Here is a 16,818-nt window from a genome sequence, read left to right as displayed (position 1 = left end):
TTCATTTTTGAAAAAAACCTCTTACAGAAAAATAGATATATACCGTATATATTAAGTAGAAAATATTTAATAATTTTCAAGGAAGTGACAATTTCCATTTCATTCTTCCAGTTTTGTTTTGTTTTTTTTTTTTTAATCTAAATTCAATCCAGATTAGAGATGATGCAAATACTTCTGGGGAAAAAAAGGGTACACACAATAGATAAATTACAAGCAAGTTTCACTCATTTTTAAATGAAATATCTTATAAAACAGGATTTCTAATGAGGACGATGCCTGGGAGGCTTCACACAATACAAAAAACAAACTGACTGAGGTTTTCAAATTTTACTCAAGTAATACAACTTGATACTAATACACCATCTCGGCTGTCTATAGCTTAGTGATCCAAAGGCTCATTTTTTTTCCCAACATTCAAAAACCTACAGGTTTCATCATTAGCACATGATAACAGAAATACTGACTATTGTAGTGGCACTGGCATAGAAACTGTCATGGCATTGCTAACACCCCTCCCTGGGATCTTGTATCAGCACATCTCTTGTAAAAAGCCCCTTAAAAACACATTGAAACTAATAAATATATCTACAAACATTGGAGTGAAAGCATCACATGGTGTTTTGTTTTTGTTTTCATAAAACAAGTTCAATGGACAACATGAGGGGTTCAGCGTTCAACACAACTGTACTCATCAGTTTGACTGGACAGCTTCAATCACTAGTCTTAACACATGGCAATGATGGATCCACAAATCAAACAAAAACGTATCCGTCAAAATTTAGGGCAGATTCTTTAAAGGCATTCACACGTTATCAACTGGCTGATTATAATGCCTATGTGTGAGTGGCGTTATTGTGGACAGCTATTTGTGACTGCATGAGAACGATGAGCAGACATTACAGAAACAAAGAAGAAAACGAAAGAAATAGTCAATTTCTAAACACTTAACTTCCTTCTAGTATCATTGATGTAATGTAAAAATAAAATTAAGAACAGATTCACATTATGACATTTGTTTTTATCAACTACAATCACAGTTTCTCCTAAACTCACCAACAAAGGCACTTTTTTCATTTCTGATCACCTCTTGAGATGATAATGTTGGCAGTGATACTGCATCAGAGGTTACTGAGATTCCTGATTATTTGGTAGATGATCATCGGTTTAAAAAGTCCTGCTGATTCCATTAAAAAACAAGAAGTGATACCTTGTTGAGTCACTTTTTACCAAATCCTTGGGGGGGGGGGGGGGGGGTCAGAGGTCATATTCTGCTGCACACTGCTGGAGGTACCATTCATATAATTTACCCTGTGGAGCAAAATTGACAGTGTGAGAGTCGCAATGAGATTCTGCTGCTGAGAACGGTGAACATTACAGTTGTGGCTCTTAAACAGACAACTGGAAGATGGTAAAAGTTTGACCCGTTGTTAATGTAATCTATTACTGCAGCGTTGATGTTTGAACTGTCTAAATACAAGAAGTGAGAGCAAAATAAGTGTCAAACCTTCTTGGTTTTGACCACATCCTGGATGTAATCATTGTACTCCGTTATCATCCGCTTCTCCTTCTTCGTCAGAGTCTTATTCCCTTGGCTGAGAATGAAGAACAAGACAACACTGTTTGATCTAGTTTGTGTGTGTGTGTGTGTTTGTTTGCTCCACAATATGAAATACAAACCCTCCTTAACGCAGCAAAAAAAGTTCAATTTGAATGTTTCTCTCTGAATTTATTTTAAGTGAATTGGTTTCCACATGGATCAGATGGCCTTGGTTTTCTGCACATTGCTGAATATTTTCTTTATTCATCCACTTTTCTTCCAAGAAAATAACGTCCATGAGAATTTCCAAATCCCAAGATGATCATTTGAAACATGATATTTTGTCCTATCATTGGTCACTTAAATAAATAAATAAATAAATTGAATAACTGATTAATCAATAAATTTTTCAGCTCTCTGTGTTTGCATTTTACAGTGCTAACACTTACCCTGCAAAATACTTGGCTAGGAAAAGCAGGAGGTAGCAAAAAGCCCCAAAAATGATAACAAACACTACTTGTCCGTCTTCTGGTATCCACTCCCATAAATACATCACCACTCCCTGTGAGACACACATTGAACAAAAAAATCCCAGAACTAATCGGCAAAAAATAATGGAGAAAAAATATTTAGTTTCAACTTTATTTATTTGGTCTGTAAGAATTCCACTTGGACTTACCGAAAAGACAGTGAGGGTCCGAGTCAGGCCTTCACCCAACAGCTCATCGAGCTGCTCTTTGGAGAAAGTGTTTACAATGAAACTAAGGATGAAGAGGGCAGGAAGGAAAACACCCAGTGCGCCACACAAGAACGAGTAAAGATGAGCAGTTTTTTTGTAAGTCACTTCAGCCCTGCACGTGCACACAGAGGAAATCTGGTTTTAATTACCATACCACATGATGTTTGTACTGTTTGTTACAGTACAGTTGTTACAACTGTTTGTACGCTGATGTGGGTTATTTCCAAGATAATGCAGGTCGAGAGGTCAAACCTATCCTGCTCCAGCCTGCTGCTGATGGTGGAACAAATCAGGTCACAGTCCTTCTCCAGCTGATCCAAAGTCTTCTGAACAGCCTGGTTGATGGTTTTCTCGATGGTCTGACAAACCCCATCAATCTGGTTCACACATCTGCTGGGCTGAACGAGACAAAGGCTCATAAGTGCATCAGTTTTGGAATCAATGCACAAACATCATGCATCTCAAATCCTGAGGGCATTTTGACTAACAGCCATGTGCACTTAGTAGGAAGTGAAGATGCACTTGCTCAGCAAAAAATTAATTTGAGCTCTGGTAGGATACACATATCCACCATGGCCAGTTTAGCTTTGTTATTGTAGATCACAAGATGGTGCAGCAGTAACTGATGTCCGAGGCTGCCGTTGTCAAAGGCAGCTGAGCAAAGGCCATAGTTTACAGCCCCTGGCCCCCTAAGAGCGGATACCTCTCATCATATCACTTCATATTCCTAAATGAATCATCCTGTTCTCAGTCGTAAGGACCCGACAGGAAATCTGGAGTGGAAAATTTGCATTAAAGGAGAGCTTTAATTCAGACCAGTGATATGAAGAAATCACTCCTGAACGGGACAGAAAACAGGACTACCGTTCCCCTGCGAGGTGGGAAAGCAGTGCATTACTTAAGGCATCTGAATATCAGCTAGTTATTATTTTATTAACCTGTGACAAACAGGAGATTTAAAGTAGGATTGTTTCACTATATCACATGCTGTAAAACAACCAGCACTGAAACACTGGTCATTTACCTTCTGTGGGTTGGGGATGTATATTGTTGGCATCTCAAAACCACATTTGTTGAGACCTGGACGGCGACACAGTTCCTGGACTATCTGCATCATAACCCTCTGCCAAAAGTAAGAAAAGTTTATTTTCACAGCTTTAAATTGACTCTTTTTAAAAGAAAAAACAGGTAAAAACACATTAACAAGCGAATTAACTTGTCTGTCCGTTTCCTTCCCAGCTTCATCTGCCTTGCTGAGGTAGAATAGCAGCTTATCTCCACATTTGTCACTCAGCTTTTCCACAATGTTGAGTGTCCGTTTGCATAAAGCCTGGCCCATCGGATCAAAGAACACAAATATCAAGTCGGCCTGTTCTCCTGCGCAAAAAAAAAAATAAATAAATAAATAAATCATTAGAAAAGCACTACAGCTTTGTTTATCAAAACAATTTGGGCCTGTCAAGACGTACCCAACCAGGTGATGGCGCTGTTGACATCAAAAGGATAAATCATGTCCCCATCGACCAAACCTGGAGTGTCCAAAAATGTCACCAGGCTGAATTTCTTCTGCTTGGACGTGGAGATCTCAGCAGAGAGATAGTCCATAAGACCTGGAAAATACAGAGGCTGTGTGTGTACAGGAGCTTCCTTCAGGATAAACTCAAAGTGACAAATGATGCTAAATAAAGTGTCCCTGCAGGAATCTCAAATGGCTTTATTTTTATGGGCTAATGGAAGCCGCAGTGTGGTCAATACTTGGAGACTGGGCTGGTGACATTAAAGATGACGACTTTATTGTGCTTTCGGCTTTGCAGGAATTGTGCCTGATTAAAAACAAGTACAGTATGTGCACTGTAGACATGCATGAAAACCAACTCTAGTTGCGATGAGCAGCAGCAGCAGCAGCAGCAGTGACCAAAGCTTCATAACTCAAACTTCCAACTTTGCCACATCGGCGTCCCCTCTGTGAAGAGATCGGTTGTCATGGTTACACACAACAGCTCTTCAACTGGCAGCTTTAGTGCGGGGTGTGGGACATAAAGCTAGCCAGTGAAGAACGACTGTGAGGCAACGCAATGAGGCTATGATACTCCAGCACACATGGGCTTCAACAGCATTTAGATCACTGCTGAGACATTGACTAAATAAACCACTCCCACTACCTCGCCCTCCCTCCACAGACACACACACACACGCAGGGGCCCTAAGATGACACTGAGGCTGCTTCATGGGAAGAGGCAGGTGTTAACAGCCAGCACAAATCACATCCTTGTGCTGCAGCGAAAAGCACAAGGAATCCCATATTAGCATTCCCTTATGTTTCTTTCATGTCAGCATGACTACAGAGTCGTACATCTGCCACCTATCACATGGCTTAGAAGTGTATGGCCATTGTCCAGCAATACTGAGACATCCAAAATCAGAAATTAGCTCAGATCTCCAAAGGAAAAATTTTATATTCAGATATCATCAAGAAGCTTCATGTTATACCTCTTGAAGGCTGCCAGTCTATGCTTGAGTCTGAATTGTTCAAAACATACACATGCATTCATCTTTATGCTGCTAAAACACGATATAGTAATTATACACGTTCATTTCCCAACAAATGAATCAAGAAGCCTGGATAGATATCTGATCATCTGCTCTAACTGAAGAAACTCCTAAGTCTCCAAAAGGTGAAAAGGAAACAGGAGTGATACTCGCCGATGGGTGCTAAGTTCCTCAAATGACTGTAACTGAGAAGGCTACACTGGAGATCCTGTGCACTAGGAAAAGGGCAAAGGCTGCTATAATGCTGCATCGACCAAGGCTTCAAAAGAACTTGTTGGAGTAAACAGGTCAAACCAGACAAAAACTGAAGCACACAGCCAAAAATCTTTGAAATTTCACAAAAGGTTAACAAGATAAAGACAAAAAGGCATTGATAAATCTCCTTCTAAAGCAGTATTAGGGAGTAGCTCTGTGCAAATCCCAAAAAAGACCAAACTGTGTGATAAGCAGTTACTCCCACATAAGGATATATGGTGCTTTTCTGATGAGTCATCCTCAGTCGCTGTGACAGGTAAATGAACGCCTGATATAGTGTATTTCCAGAGGCGGCGATGAAGATCAAACAAAAAGCTTGCTTGTGTTGCAGCAGCAGATCGTTGGTGCTGCAAGGCTCAGGCCTGCAGACTGGAGCTGTTGCTGCTGGTGTCTGGGTTGTGCCGTCTCTAATGGCTGTGACATTTCTCAGCAGCTCCTCCTGACTCCACTGCACTGCTGTCGATGGGGCGTGTGACTCACACGGCATACTGTGAGCGCTCCAGTCCGCACCCAGTGAACCCTCACTCTCTGTACACTCAACTGTTGAGCCACACCACACACATAGATTACTGCCCCCACCCCCACGCCCTCTCCCTCACGTCTCCATACTGATGCTCCCAGACAGCAGGCACACCCAGGCTTTCTGCACGACCACCTCAACATCCACACGCACGCAGCGCTAAGACCAATGCTCATATAAAATACAACCCTTCCAGAAAGGTTGCAGAGGAAAAAAATGGTACTGAGCTCAGAGGCAAACAGGAACCTGATCCAATCTATAACGACGGCTTGATACGTAGGCTGTGACTCAGTCATGAGTCATCAAGGTGAAGCATCTAAACTCAACATCAAATCACAGAAGACAGGCTGACCGGTGACGGCAATGAACACAAGAATAACTCAAAGTGCCAGCTCATGAGAAACACAGTATTCAGCAGTCAGGCTTTCTGTTGATGTTACGGATGGAATAGCTTAAATTTGAGTTTGTTTTGTCTGAAATACCAAAACTGTCAACTTTTAAGCTTGTAAACTGATTCTGTGAGCAGCTTCCAGAGGCAAAGACTCGTGGGAAACTCCAGAAAGCACTATCTTAAACTCAAAAGAGCCGATCTATGCAGCTCATGATTGCATTCATCGCCTATTCGCTATTCCTGTGGCGCTGTGGGACTGATGCTGGATCTCCCTTCTGCTCTGTAACAATTTACCCTCTTTTTGCACCCTTTGATGTTTCTCATCATGATGCCAAGACAGGAGAAAACTCCACGGCCGTACACATTTCTTCAGCACAAAACACCAAACCAACAGAGGTGATCACATTTATTTAAGTCTGGGGACACGTTAAGGAGCCCGTGTTGTACACAGCCACTGCAGAGCTGATATTATTATTGTCATAAAATTAGATTCAATATGAAAGGTAGGAAGATGCAAAGCACCAAGATTTAGTGATTATCCTCACGTGGAATACATAAAACATACTAAACTGTTCTTTTATGTGACAGCTTTGAAATATTTCTGTTGTGATGAGTGCGGTCACTGAAGGAGCTGTATAAAATTGTCATGCATAAACCAGATCAGACACAGAGCACAGGGGCCTGGCTTTTCTCTTAGCAGCAACAGCAGTGCAATAGTAGTGCAATAGTACAGCAAATAGTGTGGGTGACGTTTGTTTCAGAAGCTCATTATGAGTTTCTGATGCTGTTAAAAGACAAAAAAGTTTTACCTTTGAACTCAAGGAGCGGTCGAAAATGCGGGTAGAGATGAAGCGTTGCATTCCCCTGCGAGAGAGGAGAAAAGAAACATGCTGAGAAATAGCTCGATGAGACAAAATTAATCGGAAGCTTTCCGTCAGCTCTCAATCCTCTAAAACAGTCATCTCTATGCTCAGTACTTTGCACTCTTGTGCTGCGGCTCAGTATGCCTGCTTTAAGCTCTTCCTGCAAATACAAGATAATCCTTCCACTGTGCAGTCCTGCTCTGCAAAAATATATTTCTTCATCATCACCTCCACCACAGCAGGATAGGAACAGAGAGGCAGCAGGAAAGGATGAGAGAAGACAGAGAGACAGGTGTCTCCCGAGCCTGTTTATATGCTGCAAAGATGCCTCTGTGTGCGTGCGTGTGTGTGTTTGTCTATACAACAAAGCGCCTCACTGGGCAGCATACACAATGAGAAATCACCACCGACTGAGGGAGTGCCTTCCATAAACCCTGACATCCAACGCATTGCTTCATCAAGCTCTATGACATTACAGCTGCATCGCTTCCCACTGGAGAAGTTAAAAACTCAAAACATCCCGTATCCCCAAACCAGAAGTGCTGTCTGAATATTAAATGCTGTTTCGATTGTTTGATTGTTTGAAAGTAGAAAACTCAAAGAGTGTTTCTGAGCCATCTAGGTTCTTTTCAGGTGCTGGAACTTCTTTTTATCTCATACCCTTCAAACACCAAGTCCCTCTGCGACAGTGTTAGAAATGTCGGCTGTTTTCATTCTGCTCTTACCGTCAATGATTCTCTTTTGCGACCACTTGTGATGAACGTAAACCCCTGTGTTTCAATGGCGACGCCTGTTTTCTGTATGTGCTCTTCTACGTACCTACAACGACAGCAGTAGGCAGCAAATCTATCAAAAACATTTGTCTTTAATAATGCTCTTTTATGTAACATTATTTTGATTGTTTCTTTGTTGTCCTTGGAGCTAATCATCAACACTTAATTTGTATATTTTAGTCAAATTTAACTATTTGAATATAGTTTTTAAATATCAGAGAGAAACGTTTCGTTAAAAGCACTCATCACTACTCCTCAGCAGAGGAAACCCTGACGCTTTGACTTATTATTTTAAATCAAATGAAATTATTTTAAAAACATTTTGTTTTCGAAACATGACTAAGAAATCCTAGTGTGATGCCTGAAAAGGGGTTCAGTCCAAGGTTCAGTCCAGAGATATGGTCATAAAGCTTGTACCTCCACCAAGGCTGAACAATGCTGGGAAGTGATACAAAAAAATCCCTCCTTTCACCTGATCTGCACAAAATTTCATGAATTTAATTTTCCCCAATCCTCCACCAAGTGTGGTACAAATCAGCTCAGAAACGTTTTCTAAAGAACGAAAAACATGAAAACTGAAAACATGTCCTCCTTGGCAAATGTCTTCTTTGATTCTTATCAGCGACTTGGGACTTGCAGAGTCCCACCTCTGTTTTCCTGATAACAGGAGGATAAACAGCCAAGCAGACACCAACTTGTAAAATATGGAAAATCGTTTTAAATGCATTTGAAATATTTTCAAACGCAGATAAAACAAACTTGCATACTCCTGACAGATGTAAGAACAGTTAAGACTAGTATCTCACATAAGGTTACAGCAATGGAACGCCTTTTTTCTCTTCCAGACACATCTTTGGCATACTTGAAATATTTTTTAACCCTAACACTGAAAACTGGAAACCTCCTCTCAATGAATCTCTTCTATTCCTCCAACAAACAAAATTGCAAAAAAATGTGACACTGGTCTAATATTACATATTAATATTTACATTTTCGTTTACTTTAATCCACAGAAAAAATGTCTACTACTACCCCAAGTAAACAAATTTACTGGACATCTGGGTTTAGGACACTTCCAGAGGTCCCTGGAGTCACTATAGGCCTCTGTGCTCCTATAGCTCTCATTGGTGAACCTTCTGATAAATTCACTGCTTGTCCATCTAGAAAAAGTTCCTTCTTCTAGGCTGTACACAGGAACAAGAGCATCTTATACATCATATTATCAAGCTTTCTTTCGCCTCACAAAATCACAATATACAACACAATGCAATCTGATGTTTCATTCAGCTTCCTTTCCTGTCAGCAGCAGTCGTAGAAGGTTCGACGCCGGCGAAAGCCGTTAAGATATAAACTGTGTAAGTCTTGGTGTTTTAGCCAGCATTCCTGTCACTGAACTTCCCTTCCAATGTGGAGCAGAGCACGTAAGAAAAGAAAAATACAAAATATATTACCAGTTAATGAAGGAGCTCTTCCCTGCAGAGTGGTTACCCATAATCATCACAATGATTTTCTTTCTGGGAGGAAGGAGCCGCACTCCCAGGCTGCTGGCGATCTTCACCAGGCCTGAGACACACATGCACACAAGCAGTACGCAAGATAGGAAAGTCACAAAGACATTGCGGATGTAAATCATTCAACTCGTCTTAAAATGTAATAAATAAAGACACTTTATTTTATAATGTTTAACATTTATAACAGAGACCATGTTATCCTCATATTTCTACAGTGAATTAATTCCTATTAGTTGTCTTCATAACCTCAGGTGTTAGTTTGTCTTCAGGTGAGCACAGAATCGAATATGTATGATAATAAAGCCTCGAACAATGAAATTAATTTAAATTTAGCTTTTTGCTCATAGATTTGAGTTGAAATGATTGGCTAGACGATTGAAAAATAGCTGCCAGCTATTTTCAATAGTCTATTGAAAAATACAACTCATAGATTTGAGTTGAAATGATTGGCTAGACTATTGAAAAATAGCTGGCAGCTATGTTTGAACCATGTTACTCATTGGTGGGGAAAGAAAATGCCAAATATTCTCTCTTTGTGACTTTTCTTGAGACTTTGGGTGAGACAAGATGAGAATGGTGAGGATACGGTTCATCCTGGCCTCCTGAAAAATACACTGGGAATGATTCATGGGGAAAAATGATCAGCAGCATATGTAGCTGAGAGGCCTGTGTGTGTGTGTGTGACTGTATTAACCAGGGCAGGACACATGGTGAGGCTCCTCCCTGTCATGTCCACACTCACTCCGGGTATTCAAAATAACTGCAATCACATGCAGCCACCACAAACTGACTACATAAAGACAAGCAATGACGAAAAAGTCCTTTTTAAAAACTCAGTTTTCGGCCTCGCTCCTCTGCAGAAGCACACAGGGAGGCTTTTACAGGTCTGTGACTCACAAGACGTGCACGTCTGCAGAGGACGGCTGTTGCAAAGCAGAAACACTTTGGGGGTTCAATGTCAGCCTCATGCCGGTCCGGTCCGGTCCGGTCCGGGATCCGGAGCCGTCAGGAGTCTGACACTGACCGTCAGCTGCTGCACAAACCGAAACATCCCACCATGAACATGCAGCTCTCTGCAGCCTCACACTTCGCCCCAAGTCCGACCAACAACCGCAGCAGTTACGCAACATGCCCGACTATGTGTCCCACTATGAGTGTCTCTGCTCTGAGCTCCCGACTGGCCGGTCCAGATCCGGATTCCGGTCTGGGCCTAGTTACCGTTCTGGTCGTCCACATACAGACTGTGGCACTCCCGGAGGATCCGCTCACTGGGGGTGGTGATGGCTGACTCCAGGGGGTTTGCCACAGACCGGGGCTTTCTGGCCGACATTGTGGACTCAGCCAGCAGCTGTCTCTGTGCTGCTTCCCAAACCACGGGAAGGGGGGGGGGAAGACTTTCGAGGTTGCACCAACAAAGAGCCTCTGTTGTGCGGATGAAGCGCCCCCCTGCGGCCAAAGGCTGGAGGGACAATGAGCGGAGACTGATCCGGATCACAACAGCGCCTGACCGGCACACTTGAACCAAATCAAGCTTCCTCGGGCCTGTAGCCAGGACTGCAATTTCTAAAACATGAAGAATATAAATTAACTATTTGTGCTATTATAATAAAGTACAAATGATAAAATCAGCCCATAAAGGAGGCTTCTCATTATATAGTGGCCTGTTTATGTTAGTACGGTATATAAAACATAGAAATGGGACAATGTATCCTTAAATTGCCTGTGTGCATAACAGACCATATTTCACATGTGTGCATATGATCATTTCTATTACATATAATATATCTGTTGTATCTTATGTGCTTTTGATTCTGTTTCTATTCTTCTTTTATTTTTCTTATTATATTGGCAAATTTGGATTTGCTTATCTTATCTTATAGCTAATCCTCCAGCAGTGACAATGTATTGCACAAGTAATCTTGCATTTTGATTTATTGGTTGAATTAGCAGTCCCATTCTTCAATTTTAGACCTCAAAGGGTCAATATTTATTCAGGATTTAGGTCAGCAATCCCCCCCACTGCCCAGGGCCATGCAACAGTACCATGGAGGAATGCAGGCTTGTTCACCCAGACTCCCGCCTCTACCCTCAGATCATATGCTGCCCCTCAGAACAAGCTTTCATTAAGTATCCAAAGTTGCTTGACTGAAGTGGAACATCCATTATAAATGGTCTATTCAACCATTATTTCACGGCACTTTCCAAGATGAACCACAATGAGGAACCTGTGGAATCCAGGAGAGAGGTAAAATCCAGCAGGCAATTTGATTTACATGGTGAATAAAATTGAAATAGATCAATCAGCACGCCAGCAAGTGACCCTTTTTTATCATCAGTTTATTAATTACCACTGCTGTTACAATCACGCTTACAGCAGGTTGTGAACGGTTTCGAAACAGTGATTGATGTATTTTTTTAATAGCATTTCTTGTGAAATTGGGAGTGTTACAAAAGCCCCTTTCTCAGCGTCAGTGTCTCTGTATATGTTGTGACTTTGTTGTTGGGGAGTTAATCACTGAGGCTGGTCCGTTTTTTTTGTCGCACAAGTTTCTTGTGTTTACTCTAAATGACTGGGACAGACTGTACAGTTTTATTAATGGCTCTACCGTGTGCTCATCACATTCATTATTTTTTTTTTCAACTACATTTACAATAAAGTAGTCTATATTACATGGCAGCCTACCTCCTATGTGGCAAAATTAATGCTTCATCAAATTGGGGCTAAAAATGGTTTACAGATGATGATAAAAGCCAGTTTTGGGTTGTCAGGTTGTGAGAATTAGTTCAAGTTGGTAATTACCTTTTTGCTATAATTAAATTACTCGTTACTATATTTATACCCTGTTACTTAATAATGCCGATTAGTGTCCCAGCTTTCAATCAATTATCAAAGCCATTACCTTGACGGTGGTACATCCCAGGTATGTCAGCAGTCTATCACACGACAGACTTCGGAACAAACAATCATTCACACTCCAGCAATTCCCGATGTCTTTAGTTATAGATATTAACAAACAAATCTCCTGGAACGGTCCAGATGATGGGACAGATCGAATGTCATGTTAGAAGAGCTTGTCATGAACAGCAAAAGCATCACAGAGCCTGTTCCATTATCGCAGTGCATACAATTATCATTATTATTATTATTATTGGTGTTGTTGTTAGTAGTCGTAGTTGTATTAGCATTATTGAATTCTATTTACATTTTTATTTACATCTATTTCACGCTGTCTCCTCCTACACTGCTGTCCAGAGTCGATTGTTTTATTCTTCTGTTTAATCTTCGTGGTAAAATGCAGGCTTGGAAAGATTAATTTCCCCCATTTCTCGTTCATCTAAAACACCTAATGTGAAGCAGTGTTATATTGTAGATTTAGACGCCATGAAATCATGATAAACATGGTGTAATTGAAGATCTGCTGCGCCTTCCACTGACACAAGGAGAAAACAGATTGGCTCTATTCAGTCATAGGATAAACTCAACCCCCAAAGTTAGATTTATGCTGAGTGCTGAAGAGAGGAAACTCTCTTATCTGTAGGATTGTGTGTGCTCAGCTCAACATCAGCGACATGACAAAAGAGGAATTGCATGAATATCAGCCTCTGCTTACTAAAGGCATCGGTGATAGAAGGCCTCCAAAGGTATGTGGAGTTTTAAAGATAAGACTGGACACTTGCATGCTGTTTATAGTCCACGAGTTAATGAAAATATTGGTTTTGAATGAGTCGTATCTTCTGTGTTTCTGTTGTGTTTGCAGCTTCCAAACAAAACACTGCTGCTGGCCGCCTCTTCTGCGTGTATAGGGGGAACCTTTCAGTATGGCTATAACATATCTATCATCAATTCGCCCACTGTGGTAATAACCCTACTGCCTCTGATGGGGCTTATTTCTGCACAATAGATTGAACTGAATCATTTCAACTGCTAGAATAATGTTATGAACGGGAAGTTTTAACCTAGAATATCTTTTTACAACAGGCAGCTATGTGGAAGCCTCTCTTTTGCAAGCAGTAAAGTAAATTACAGCTAGCGGTTATCTGAGATGAATCACATTTCACATTATTATTAAACAGTCCATCATGCACCAATGTTTAAAGATTTTGCATGCGCAGATATATTTTTCAGATATTTTTATCTGACTTGTTGAATGTGCAGCCCTGTTCTCCCTCTTTTATTTCCAGTATGTGCAGAATTTCATCAACCAGACTTGGGCGGAGCGATACCAAACCAACATCTCAGAAGACCTTCTCACGTTGCTTTGGTCCACTATCGTGTCTATGCTCACCTTAGGAGGGTTCATGGGAGCAACGATCGGTGGGACATTGTCTATGAAGCTGGGGAGGTTTGGCCAGAAAATATTATTAGTGAATTAGCTGCTTTATCATAAGTTTTATGTATAAAAGATTTACCTTCATTACCATTTTTTCTTCTTTCAGGAAAGGGACACTGTTGACCAATAACATATTTGCATTAGTGGCTGCACTGCTGATGGGGCTGAGTTATCATACAGGATTATATGAATTACTCATAATCGGTCGTTTTCTCATTGGAATTACTGCAGGTTAATGATTGAAAAACACATTTAAACTCCTCACTTTTCAACTTTTGAAATATGACTCTAATTGTGTGTGTGTGTGTGTGTGTGTGTGTGTGTGTGTTTAACAGGCATTGCCATTTGCGTTCAACCTCTGTATTTGGGGGAAATAGCTCCAACTGCATTTCGTGGCACCATGGGAATGGGAACCTCTGTTTTTATCACTGGTGGGATCTTGACTGGTCAAGTGATTGGTTTGAAGTAAGTACTTGTCACATAGATTAAAAAAAGAAAAAAAAAAAACATTAACCATCACCATCAGTCTCAGGGATTCTACGTCATTTAAATGAATGAATGTTATTTTACAGAGAACTCCTGGGCAGGGAGGAGTACTGGCCCATCCTGCTCTCCACCACGTGCATCCCAGCACTCTTGCAGCTCCTCACCCTGCCCTGGTTTCCTGAGAGCCCACGCTACCTGCTCATAGACAAAGGAGACAACCAAGGGTGCAAGAAAGGTAACATGATACTGCTGTACTCTTTCTCCCAATCTAGATCTTTGTGGTGTTAACTTCAGTCTAGAAGAATTGATTTGGTGCCATAACAAGGCAGTTGTATTGTCTGAGGCCACCGGAGGCAGAAACACTTACTCCTCATGGCTTGTATGAGCATGTGATCTCATTCTTTGAACACCAGAGGAATGTGAAATGTGATGCTTGTGATGTGATGACTCTCAGAAGCAGCCTGATCAGATGGGTGATATTCAAGGCTACGATTACTATACTGTATGTGTCATGTGTTTTCCTGCCTGCAGCCCTGAAGCAGCTGCACGGTGTAGCGGACTGGGACAGGGAACTGGAGGAGATTCAAAAGGAAAAGAACAACTTAACAGGTTTCCAGGCCAAGAAACCGTGGGAGCTTTTCACTGATCGAAGTTTCCACTGGCAGATTGTCACCGTCATGCTGCTCAACATGTCACAACAGCTGAACGGCATCAATGCTGTATGTACATTTTCAAGTCCCCATGAGTCTCAGAATCTATCCCTCAGCACCCCAAAAACAATAAAATGGTTTCATTTAAAAACTAAATGCTCAGTTTTTTCACTTGTGCTTTGTTTTTCTTTTCTCCTTTCTTGAAGATTTATTTCTACGCAGATTATGTATTCAAACAGTCTGGTATTCCTGAGGATAAAATACCATATGTGACTGTCGGCACTGGTGCTTGTGAATGCATCACGGCTTTGACATGTGTGAGTATGAGTTTCATTAAATTTATGTACGTTGCTGCAGTGAACCACACATACACAATAATGATGTTACTCACAGATTATTCAGACCTGAAGGACAGAGGCACAACAAAGATAATATGTCAAGATTGTGTTACTAAAATAGTATTTGACTAAAGCTTCCAAGGTTAAAGGAAAAGCAGAGTATGGTCTTACTGTTGTCTTATGTGTCTATATTAAAACATCATCACAAGAACACATGTAAACACACTGATGAAAACATAACACACTGTAAATAAGTTTGTATTGAAAATAGTTTGGAATGAAATAATAAAAGACAAAATACATGACAATATCCAATAAAATGTCAGAATAATAATGCAAGGAAATGTTTTCTGCTGGTCTTGTGACCTGCTGTGTGTCTCACAGGGTATGCTGATTGATTGTCTGGGAAGGAAAGTGCTCATCACAGGAGGATACATACTGATGAGTATCTGCTGCATTTTGTTCACGCTGGCGCTCAGTTTCCAGGTAATATATCTGAAGACCAAAAGAGCTATTTTATGCCTTTTCATATAACTCCATGTTTATGTTAACCTGTTTTTGATTTCTTTTCTTCCAGGATGCCAGCCCAGTCATTCCATACTTGAGCATGGTGTGTATTTTTGCTTTTATCCTGAGTTTTGGCTTAGGACCAGGTAAGTGTGTAGATATCTTCTCAGTTTGAATACTTTCCTCCGCAACTGCTGTTTCATAGCAGTTGTCATGGTAATGTTTTTGCTGTCATATCTTCTGTGAAGGTGGCGTGACTAACATCCTGACAACCGAACTATTCACGCAAACTGCTCGCCCTGCAGCTTACATGGTTGCCGGGTGGGTGAACTGGCTAAGTTTCCTCTTCATCAGCCTGGTCTTTCCTTTTATTGTGGTGAGTGTCCGTCATGCGTCTGCTGCATTTTAAATGATGAGACTTGAATATTTTTTTATACAAAATGGGACTCAGTTGTGTTGTATCTTCACAGATTGGACTTCAGCAGTACTGCTTCCTGGTGTTCTTGGTCATCTGCTTCTCAGTGGTAGTGTACATCTTCCTTGTTGTTCCTGAAACGAAGAACAAAACCTTTGTTGAAATCCAGAATGCGTTCAAGTCCAACAACAGCAAGGACCACACTGCTGACAGCGGTAGAACAACATTATTAACAACTTCTATATGAAATTCAACTCGTGATATATTTATGTAACATGGATGGGTGGTGTCCATGAATGGTTTCTTCAGTTACAATACACCACAGTATGAGGAATAAAACTGAATGACACTGTAAATGATGGTGCCTTTCTTGAACTTCTGAGAAGTACTATATTTGTCATGACTGAATGTACAAAGTTTGCCCTAGGAAAAGAATAAGGCTGGTTCATATTTTGTATTCGCAATAAAGTGCAATTCATGACAAACATTTTACAACATGTCTCATGTTTTGACCTTTAAGCCTGAGCTGCAGAACAAAGGGAAGATTGACAAAGCAGTAGAAACCCTGACTCATGTGTGGTGAGAGTATTAAAAAAAAAAAAAAAAGGACAATGACTTGCATATTGTTATCAAGTAGACTCTGTCGGGTTTCATTTTTGCCACTCCCAAAAAATATAACAATTTTATTGAACTATATTTTAGTCCAAGAAATTTTGTTCACAGACGATGTAAACATTGCAGGCAAAGTAAGCAAAATGAGGCTGACTTGCTAATTCTTTACAATAATACCGCAAAGTATTTGGCTCAAAAATGTAAACCTTACAATGAGCTTAGCTTTGAAACTATTATTCCCTGATATGTGCTTCCTTGCAAGAATACACCTAGTTTAAACTTACTGAAAGTTAAAATAAAATCTATAAAATATTTAATTAATCAGTTTTCCATTCGATTT

General features: G+C 40.7%; 2 protein-coding genes across 4 annotated transcripts; one reads left to right on the top strand and one right to left on the bottom strand.

The window, feature by feature from the left end:
* Positions 1–56: 56 nt before the first annotated feature.
* Positions 57–10,507, bottom strand: LOC115049387 (uncharacterized). Of its 3 annotated transcripts, none has more exons than XM_029511543.1 (12): positions 10,358–10,507; positions 9,080–9,191; positions 7,581–7,674; positions 6,802–6,856; positions 3,746–3,886; positions 3,493–3,653; positions 3,301–3,399; positions 2,529–2,674; positions 2,217–2,388; positions 1,987–2,099; positions 1,505–1,592; positions 57–1,308 (listed from the first exon to the last, which is right to left on the bottom strand). In XM_029511543.1, exons 1-12 carry the CDS (start codon positions 10,467–10,469, stop codon positions 1,255–1,257), a joined length of 1,347 nt encoding a protein of 448 aa, XP_029367403.1. In that variant the 5' UTR covers positions 10,470–10,507; the 3' UTR covers positions 57–1,254. The 3 variants fall into 3 exon arrangements, with proteins under 3 accessions (XP_029367403.1, XP_029367405.1, XP_029367406.1); XM_029511545.1 differs by having other exon boundaries at positions 10,037–10,500; XM_029511546.1 differs by lacking the exons at positions 6,802–6,856; positions 7,581–7,674; positions 9,080–9,191.
* Positions 10,508–12,709: 2,202 nt separating this feature from the next.
* slc2a11b (solute carrier family 2 member 11b) lies at positions 12,710–16,299 on the top strand. Its single transcript, XM_029510442.1, has 12 exons — positions 12,710–12,781; positions 12,898–12,996; positions 13,322–13,482; positions 13,577–13,701; positions 13,806–13,935; positions 14,043–14,191; positions 14,488–14,675; positions 14,813–14,923; positions 15,329–15,430; positions 15,522–15,597; positions 15,700–15,827; positions 15,922–16,299. The coding sequence occupies exons 1-12, from the start codon at positions 12,710–12,712 to the stop codon at positions 16,111–16,113; spliced, it is 1,533 nt and encodes a 510-aa protein (XP_029366302.1). The 3' UTR covers positions 16,114–16,299.
* The last annotated feature ends 519 nt before the right edge of the window (positions 16,300–16,818 follow it).

Source organism: Echeneis naucrates, chromosome 9 (genome assembly GCF_900963305.1).
Source record: "Echeneis naucrates chromosome 9, fEcheNa1.1, whole genome shotgun sequence".
NCBI classification, from domain to species: Eukaryota; Metazoa; Chordata; class Actinopteri; order Carangiformes; family Echeneidae; genus Echeneis; species Echeneis naucrates.
The sequence above is the reverse complement of the archived record's forward strand: the minus strand, read 5'-3'. Positions and strand labels throughout refer to the sequence as shown.